General features: G+C 37.2%; 1 protein-coding gene across 1 annotated transcript; it reads right to left on the bottom strand.

Annotated features, from left to right (window-relative positions):
- Positions 1-8106: 8106 nt before the first annotated feature.
- On the bottom strand, positions 8107-9054 carry LOC116585863 (olfactory receptor 2G6). Its single transcript, XM_032335165.1, has one exon. The coding sequence runs from the start codon at positions 9052-9054 to the stop codon at positions 8107-8109; it is 948 nt and encodes a 315-aa protein (XP_032191056.1).
- Between the last annotated feature and the right edge of the window lie 1044 nt (positions 9055-10098).

Raw genomic sequence — 10098 nt, 5'->3', positions numbered from 1 at the left:
AGGAAGTCTCTGAGCTTTTTCCCATTGAGGATGATATTTTCTGTGGGTCTTTCATAGATAGGTTTGATGAAGTTCAGGAATGTTCCCTCTATCCTTATACTTTGAAGCGTTTTAATCAGGAACGGATGCTGGATTTTGTCAAATGCTTTTTCTGCATCAATTGAGAGGACCATGTGTTTCTTCTCTCTTGTCTTATTGATTTGTTTTATCACATTGATTGATTTGAGAATGTTGAATCATCCTTGCAACCCAGGGATGAATCCTACCTGGTCATGGTGGATAATCTTTTTAATGTGCTGGTGGATCCTATTTGCTAAGACCTTGTTGAGAATCTTAGCATCCATATTCATCTGGGATATTGGTCTGAAATTCTCCTTTTTGGTGGGGTCTTTACCTGTTTGGGGATCAGGGTAATGCTGACTTCATAAAAAGAATGTATTCCACTAGTTTTGTTTTCCTTCTGCTTCAAGTTTTCCTTCTGGAACTTTTTCCTTCTGGAAGTTTTCCTTTTGCTTCATTTTTTTGAAACAGCTTCAGAAGAATAGGTGTTATTTCTTCTTTGAAAGTTTGGTAGAATTCCCCGGGAAATCCATCAGGTCCTGGGCTCTTGTTTTTTGGGAGGTTTTTGATCACTGCTTCAATCTTGTTACTAGATATTGGTCTATTCAGGTTGTCAATTTCTTCCTGGTTCAATTTTGGGAGTTTATAATTTTCCAGGAATGCATCCATTTTATCTAAGTTTCTTAATTTAGTGGCATATAACTGTTGGTAATAACTTCTGATGATTCTTTCTACTTCCTTGGTGTTAGTTGTGATCTCTCCCTTTTTATTCATAATTTTATTATTTTGGACTTTCTCTCTTATCTTTGGGATTAGTGTGGCCAATGGTTAATCGATCTTACTGATTCTTTCCAAAAACGAGCTTCTAGTTTCATTTTTGCATTCTACTGTATCTCTAGTTTCTATCTCATTGATTTCCGCTCTCATCTTATTTCCCTTCTTGTGTGTGGAGTTGGCTTAAATTGTTGTTGATTCTCCAGTTCTTTAAGGTGTAGACACAGCTGGTGTATTCTGGATTTTTCAATTTTTTTGAGGGAGGCTTTGATGGCTATGTATTTCCCCCTTAGGACTGCCTTTACTGTATCCCATAGGATTTGGACTGAAGTGTCTTCATTCTCCTTGGTTTTCATGAATTGTTTAAGTTATTCTTTGATTTCCTGGTTGATTCAAGCATTCTTAAACAAGGTGGTATTTAGCTTCTAGGTGTTTGAATTTCTTCCATACTTTCCCTTGTGGTTGAACTCCAGTTCCAAAGCATTTTGATCTGAGAGTATGCAGGGAATCATCTCAGTCTTTTTGTATCAGTTGAGTCCTGATTTGTGACCCCGTATATGGTCTGTTCTGGAGAAGGTTCCACGTGCACCCGAGAAGAATGAGTATTCTGTTGTATTAGGGTGGAATGTTGTCTATATATCTATGAGGTCCATCTGGTCCAACGTGTCATTCAATGCTCTTGTTTCTTTATTGATTTTCTGCTTTGATGATCTGTCTATTACTGAGAGTGGCATGTTAAAACCTCCTACTATCAATGTATTCATATCAATATGACTCTTTGATTAAAAGTTTTCTTCTGTAATTGGATCCTCCCATATTTGGGGCATAAATATATACAATTGTTAGATCTTCTTTGTTGATAGACCCTTTAAGAATTATGTAGTGTCCTTCTGTATCTCTTCCTACAGTCTTTAGTATAACATGTAATTTATCTAATATGTGAATTGCTACCCCAGCCTACTTCTGAGGCCCTTTGGCATGAAAGATGCTTCTCCATCCCTTCACTTTTAGTCTACATGTATCCTTATGCTCAAAATGGGTTCTTGTAGACAACATATGGATGGGTCCTGTAGTTTTATCGAATCTGCAACCCTGTGTCGTTTTATGGGCACATTTTTTTCCCATTCACATTGAGAGTGCTTATTGAAAGATATTTTTTATTGATATCATGTTATCTGTGAATTTTGGTTTCTATAGATTGTCTCCATATATTTCTTTTTTTTTTTTTTTTTTAAAGATTTTATTTATTTATTTGACAGAGAGAGATCACAAGTAGATAGAGAGTCAGGCAGAGAGAGAGAGAGAGAGAGGGAAGCAGGCTCCCTGCTGAGCAGAGAGCCCGATGCGGGCCTCGATCCCAGGACCCTGAGATCATGACCTGAGCCGAAGGCAGCGGCTTAACCCACTGAGCCACCCAGGCGCCCCCATATATTTCTGTTTAATGATATTCTTAGAATTTTTTCTCTTTTATATAACCTCCCTTAATATTTCTGCAGTGTCAGCTTGGTGGTCCCATACTCTTAAACCTTGCTGGTATTGGATCCTCTTTATCTCTCCATCCATTGTGAATGTCAGTCTTGCTGAATAAAATATTCTTGGCTGCATGTTTTTCTCATTTAGTGCCCTGAATATGTTTTGCCAGCTGTTTCTGGCCTGCCTGGTTTCTGTGGACAGGTCTGACATTATTCTGATGGGCTTTCCTCTATACATAAGGGATTTCTCCCCTCTAGGTGCTTTCAAGAGCTCCTGTCTACTATTATGATTCATCATTTTCACAATCAGCTGTCTTGAGTTCTTTCTAGATTCTATGATCTTGGGGGCAGCGTTTTTGCCTCTAGCATAAGAATGCTGGTTCCAATCGCCAGATTGGGGAAATATTCATGGAGAATTTCTTCAACTATATCCTCTAGTCTTCTTTCTCTTTCCTCATCCTCAGGAGTTCTAATAATTCTCATGTTGGAACGTATCATGACATCACTTATTTCCCTAATTCTGTTTTCATAGCTTCTAAGCTGTTTGTTCCAGGCTTCCTCCTGATCCTTTTTCTCTATCACTTTGTCCTTTAGATCACTAATTCTACTCTGCCTCAGTTACCCTTGCTTTTGGAGAATTTAGATTAGGTTGTAACTCATTGAGATAATTGTCAACATCATCCCTGATGGCGTCATCAAAGACTTTCTCCAATATAGCTATTGCCTGGATAATTGTTAGCCTGAATTCCATTTCTGATATAATATGCATGTCCATATCCAGCAGCCCTGATGGAGAGGTCCCAGTCTCTGAATTTTTCTTCTGTTGGGCATTCCTCCTCCTAATCATTTTGGTGAGAGATGTCTGAATGGATGTGTAACTGAATGTGTCAATTGTGATGCAGGCACAGTGCACCCTGGAATGCTTCTGAGCAATCAGGAGGTCCCACCAAAAAGAAAGAAAAAAAGATAAAAAGGGAGAGAGATGGGAAAAAAAAAGATAAAACAAAAGAGAAAGCTCAGCCCAAATGGGCCCCAAAGGTAAGTTTTATGAAATATGCAAACAAAAACAGAGAAACTAAAAGTCTGACAAAAGTAGTTGAGAAGGGAAAAAATAAAAATAAAAAAATAAATAAAAGAACCCCATCAAAATGAACCCGAAGTATAAGATTTATATACTACCAGAATAAAAACATATACACAGAAACACTGACAGAAAAAAAATGATGGGAGCGTGGTTGTAAGTTCTCAGTGTTTGTGAGCAAGGTTATTTTGTTTCTTCCTGGATGTATCTTGATATCATTGTTAATGGACTCAACTTTCCTGAGATCAAGGGGGATTAAGACTGGTTTACCTATAGGAATAGCATTGATTGGAAAAAGGGCATCACCTAGAAGCTTATCTCTATATGAATATTAAAAAATAATTAAATTAAATTAAAAAAAATTAAAAAATAGAAAAGCAAAAGCAAAACAGAGGTATATGTATCAAGAAAGTTCAGGTTAATATTCCATGGTAAATATGAATCACATCCTCTTTATCCATTCTTCTATTGAAGGCTATCTCAGCTCCTTCCACAGTTTTGTTATTGTGGATATTGCTGCTATGAACATTGGAGAACATATGTCCTTCTTTTCACTACATTTATATACTACCAGAATATCTTTGGGGTAAATACCCAGTAGTGCAACTGTTAGGTCGTAGGGTAGCTCTAATTTTTACTTCTTTAGGAACCTCCATACTCTTTTCCAGAGTAGCTGTACTAGCTTGCATTCCCACCAACAGTGTAAGAAGTTTCTCATTTCTCCACATCCTTGCAAAAACATGAAATATTACTGAGCCATCAAGGATGACCACTTACCATTTACATTGACATGGATGTAATGGAGGGGATTATGCTAAGTGAAGTAATCAATCAGAGAAAGACAATTATCACATGGGTTCACTCATATGTGGAATATAAGGAATAGTGCAGAGGATCATAGGGGAAGAGAGGGAAAATTGAAAGGGAAAAAATCAGAGATGGAGATAAACCATGAGAAACTCTTTTGACTCTGGGAAACAACTGAGGGTTACAGAAGGGGAGGGGTTTAGGGGAAGGGAATAAATGGGCAATGGCCATTAAGGAGGGCATGTGATGTGATGAGAACTGGGTGTAATAAACAACTGATGAATCGTTAAAAAAAAAAAAAGAAAAGAAAGTTCAGGTTAAAAGGTTATTATGAAATTTCATGTACTAAGCAACTCATTGTGATGGTAAATAGCTTAAAAATTATTAAAAAATGAAAAGAACCAGAATAGTGGGAATAAATTAAAAACAAAAGTTGTATCTATGAAGTAGTGGTGGTTTTCCTCCTGTCTTTTGTTTTTTTGACTGGCTCTCTGGGGGAGGGGCCTGCCACATGGTTTTTCAGGGATTCTTGCTAGAGTTGAGTCCTGGGATCTGAGGAAACCGGTTTTTAAGCATTTTGATCTCCGGAGGGTTTTTTGGTTTTTTGCTTGTTTGTTTATTTTTTCTCCCTGTGGCGGCTTTTGTCAGTTCTTAAGAGATTTAGAGGAAAGCAAACTGTACCCAGACTTCTATCTCAGAGAGAAGCCTCAGTCTGTTCCCCTCTGGGTGCTCCAGAGCACATAAATTCCCCCTTTGCTGTTGGCACAGCACGTCCCCCATCAAGGTCTCTGGGGTCACAGGAACTCTCCTTGTACCCAAAACCATGAGAAATACTAGCCTTGGCTGTCTGGGCAGCTCCAGTCCACCAGAGCGGTCTGAAGCAGAGACAGTGCACTGAGATTTTCATGCTGGCCAGGGCTGAGAGTGCTCAGACTCTCTGGGTCCTAGAGAGCACCAGCTAGCTGGCACCTGCATGAACCTCTCTCAGGGGAGGCTGTGGGGCATGACTCAGACCCTGATCTAACAGCACACATGCAGAGTGCAAAAAGCTGTCATTCTGCCAGCTGGCATCCACCGCAGGCTTCCTCACCTTCACGGGCACTGCCACCCGAGGCTCTCAGGCAGGCCGGCAGCTCAGGGACCAAGACTTGGCTTCTCCCTGCACTCTCTGGCTCCTTGCCAGTGGTGGCTGTCCTGGGTCCGTGGGCTTATGTCCCTGTCCCTAACCGCCCAATTCCACCAATTTCCCCTTAAGATCTTTTGCTCATTTTGAGTACTTTCAACCAGACTCCAAGTTAGTGCTGGTCCCTAATCACAGGGAAATTTTGTGTTGGGGTATTACTTTCCAATGGGTCACTTCTGGTGGCTCCCTCCCCCTTTTGTTTATATTCTGATATCAGTCCGATGTTCCCACTCCTCTTTACCTGTCCACTGCCATCTTCTGCCCTGGTAGAGATCCAAAAGTGTATAATTCTAATCTCAAGCTGATTTCATGGGTGATCAGAGTTCTTTGGTAGGTAATCAGCTCACTTTAGGGTACAGGTTGAAACAGGGCCTTCTCCTACTTCTCTGCCATCTTGTCTTCTAAGTAGAATTTTTTTATTACTATATATATATATATTTATTAATATATATATTTATTAATATATAATGTATTATTAGCCCCAGGAGTACAGGTCTGTGAATTGCCAGGTTTACACACTTCACAGCACTCACCATAGCACATACCCTCCCCAATGTCCATAACTCCACCACCCTCTCCCTGGAAATCTTCAGTTTGTTTTGTGAGAGTAAGAGTCTCTTATGGTATGTCTCCCTCCCAATCCCATCTTGTTTCTTTTATTCTTTTCCTACCCCCTAAACCCCCCATATTGCATCTCCACTTTCTCATATCAGGGAGATCATATAGTTGTCTTTCTATGACTGACCTATTTCGCTAAGCATAATACCCTCTAGTTCCATCCACATCATCACAAATGGCAAGATTTCATTTATTTTGATGATTGCATAGTATTCCATTATATATATACATATATATACATATATATATACATATATATGTATATATACACATACCACATCTTCTTTATCCTTTCATCTGTTGATGGACATCTAGGTTCTTTCCATAGTTTGGCTATTGTGGACATTACTGCTATAAACATTTGGGTGCATATGTCCTTTCGGATCACTACATTTGTGTCTTTAGAGTAAATACCTAGTAGTGTAATTGCTGGGTCATAGGGTAGGTCTATTTTCAACTTTTTGAGGAACCTCCATGCTGTTTTCCAGAGTGGTTGCACCAGCTTGCATTCCCACCAACTTTGACATGTGGGTTGTGTTTTCTTTTGCCATGCTTTTCTGGATATAAAGAAGTAATGCCTCTATAAAAAAGGTTATTTATACAACTTCTTCTCATCTTGAGTATTATAAATGAAAGATTGTGTCCCTTAACATGTCCCACTCTGTTCCCACTAGGTTACTCACATTAGTGTGTGTGTTACTCATATTTGAAAATTCTAAAAGGCAAATTCAACTAGTCTTTTATGATTTTTCTTTCTCATAAATTTAATATTCATTATTTTTGTTGCTATCAAGGTGTTTAAAGGGTATAAATTTCACAACGTATCTTTATAGAGGTCTTAACTAATTTATTTAGAAAATTTTTCTGATTTTTTTTTTCTTATGTGTGCAGCGTTTCTGTCTTTAAACTTGTCTTTGGATGTAGAGACAGGTCAAAATTTTCTCTTCAGCTCTTGTAGACTGACAACGTCATTTTGATATGAAGAATTTTAAATGATCCTGTTTTCTTTTTTGTCATTGCAAGTTTAAATCATATGAAAACCCACACAAATTCTGTATGAATTATGCTTTTTATTTTCATTGATATTTTTATGCTTCTTTTTGCCTTGCTGTGTCATAATAAAAAAAGAAAGTAAAAGATTGTAGATTAAATTAATTTTCCTATAGCTGCACAATTCTGTTAAAGTACTTGATTTGGCAAGTTAACAAATTTCACTCTCTTTGGACAGAAAGATAGAAAGAATGACACACTTTTCTTTCACTTTCACTCAATTTCTAAATCTTTTAAGAGAAGGGGAATAAATAATATGTGAATTGATCAACTTAATAAAAGCTTACTCATTTCACTTTTTTAATAAAAAAGTCATAATTTACATTACAAATGTAATCAATGTATCACAGTTCTGAATTAGGTTTATGTTTTTCATAATACAAATAAGCCAACATAGTGAAATTTGTCCATTCTCTAGTTTAAACTAATGGTGAAACAGTTACATATTATATATAATTTCCAAGTTTACTTTATATATATGTATATATATAAATATTATATATATATGCACACATATATATAATATGTATGTTATAGATTATGTCATATATATGCATAAATATGTTATAAACTTGGAAACATACATATATACACGATATACAACATATATATTATGTGTGTTTATATGTACACACAGTGTTTGAAAATATAGAAATAAAGTATATTTCATATTTCATGGGAACATATATTATGATAATTTTTTTAAAGGTAAGGTGAATGATAATTCAAGAAAGCTAGGGAGTGCCAGTAACATTTCAGTTGAGCTTTTAGGAATAAGCAGAGGTTTACAAGCTACACATGGACTCCAGAGTAAAACAATCTGTGCATGAAAATTAATTTGATAACATGGTTGAAGAAGAGAAAAGTTGATAGAACATAAGATCTTGGATTCATTCAAAAAATGTTTGGAAAGAATGAAAAACCACGGTGACTTGACTATGTTAGCTTCTTACAGAATTCTGTGTCTGTTACTATTCCTTATGGAAATGTTTAAAAACAACCCAGTACTTAGAACAAATAATCTGTGAGCTAAGAATATCCCACTAATGTTATATCTACAGTCATATATTTTCTAAAACAAGAACATTTCTCATTACCAGTGTTCTCAAGGCCCCTTTCACATCTTTGTTTCTCAAGGTATAGATAATGGGGTTTAAGAGTGGGGTGACTATGGTGTAGAAAAGAGAGACAAATTTTCCCTGGTTTTTTGAGCTACTTTTGGCTGGTTGAAGGTACATAAAGATGATGGTTCCATAGAAAATAATGACCACAATCAGGTGGGAAGAACAAGTCCCAAAGGCCTTCCAGCGCCCTTTTGCTGATTTTATCCTCAGCATGGCTTTTGTTATAAAGCCATAGGAGACTAAGATGAGTGACACAGGTACAATTAGAAAAATTATACTAGCCACAAAGAGTTCTATTTCATTGAAAGTTGTGTCCACACAGGCCAGCTTAATGAGCACAGGAACCTCGCAGAAAATATGGTTCAGTTTGTGATGACCACAAAGGGGCAGTTGCACAGTAAGGGAGCATTGAATTAAGGAGGTTATGAGTCCACTGAGCCATGCTACACTGGCCAGGGATGCACAGAGCTGAGGATGCATTATAGTTGTGTATTGCAGAGGCTGGCAGACAGCAGCATATCGGTCATAAGCCATGACTGCCAGGAGAATACACTCAGAGGAGCCCAACCCCATGGCCACATAGAGCTGGGCCACACATCCACCATAGCTCATGTTTTTTTCTTTCTTATTCATGGTAACCAGCAACTGTGGGGCAACACTGGTGGTAAAGCAAATGTCCACACAAGAGAGATTGCTAAGGAAAAAGTACATTGGGGTGTGGAGTTTGGGGGCTAAACAAGATACCAAAATGATGGCAGTGTTTCCCAGGATGTTCAAGATGTAGAAAAGCAAAATTATGACAAAAAGGATCCTTTCTAGTTGGGGCTCATCTGAAAACCCCAGAAGAAGAAATCCCTTTTCAGAACTGTTGTTGCTTTCCTCCATTGTCCTGTAGACTTCAATTTATAAAAGGATTAATATTTTAGGGAAAGATGATAATAAGGTAAACAATGGTAAACTGTAGTGTTTATCTAATATGATTATCTTCCTTTTATAACATTCATATTGTAATGACTGATAGTACTTTTCTCAATGTGTGTTATTTGTTGGAAAATTCCTCCTCCATCTGTTTCCTTGAGCACATATCCCTCTTTCAAATGGGAACATCACTAATGAAAACACCATCACAATACTTTCTCTTGGAAACAGGCTTCATGCAATGAACAGCAAGCTGGAAAAAGCAGATGAATGAATTAATAATACAGAAGACAAAATGGAAAATAATGAAGCTGAACAAAAGAGTGACAGAGGAATTCTGCAACATGAGAATAGACTTAAGGAATTCAGTGACTCCATAAAACATAGTAATACTCATATTATAGGAGTCCCAAAGAAGAAGAAGAGAGAAAAGGGGCAGAAAATTTAAGTAAAGAAATGAGATGAAAACTTCCTTAATCTGGGGAAGGAAACAGACATCCAGATCTGAGAGGCATAGAGAATTCCCATCAAACTCAACAAAACCAGGCCAACACCATGACATATTGCAATTAAATTTGCAAAATATTGTGCTAAAGAAAAAAATCTTAAAAGCAACAAGAAAAAAGAAGTCCTAACTTACAAGGGAAGCTGGAGATTTCTCAACAGAAGTTTAGCAAGCCACAAGAGAGAGAGTGCAGAATGGGAAAAATCTGCATCCAAGAGTATTCTATCCAGCAAAGATATCATTCAGAAAGAAGGAGAGATAGAGTTACCAAAACAATTGAGCTCTACATCAGGCTCCCTTCTCAGTGGATAGTCTGCTTCTTCTCCCCCTACTTGTGTTCTCTCTCATTCCCACTCACTCACTCCCTCTGTCAAATAAAAATTAAAATAAACAAACAAACAAATAAATAAATAATAAATGAGTTGCCCAGACAAACAAAAAACAAATGTTGAGTATTAATTTTTGAAATATTTCAATGGTATTTATAGTCACCCAGTATTTATTAT

This window comes from Mustela erminea, chromosome 3 (assembly GCF_009829155.1).
Source record: "Mustela erminea isolate mMusErm1 chromosome 3, mMusErm1.Pri, whole genome shotgun sequence".
In the NCBI taxonomy this organism is placed as follows: Eukaryota; Metazoa; Chordata; class Mammalia; order Carnivora; family Mustelidae; genus Mustela; species Mustela erminea.
Note: the sequence above shows the minus strand (reverse complement) of the source record. Positions and strands in the feature narration are given on the sequence as shown.

Bases quoted from the DNA above. Each gene is read 5' to 3' on its own strand.
- LOC116585863 (XM_032335165.1), bottom strand. From the start codon at position 9,054: ATGGAGGAAAGCAACAACAGTTCTGAAAAGGGATTTCTTCTTCTGGGG.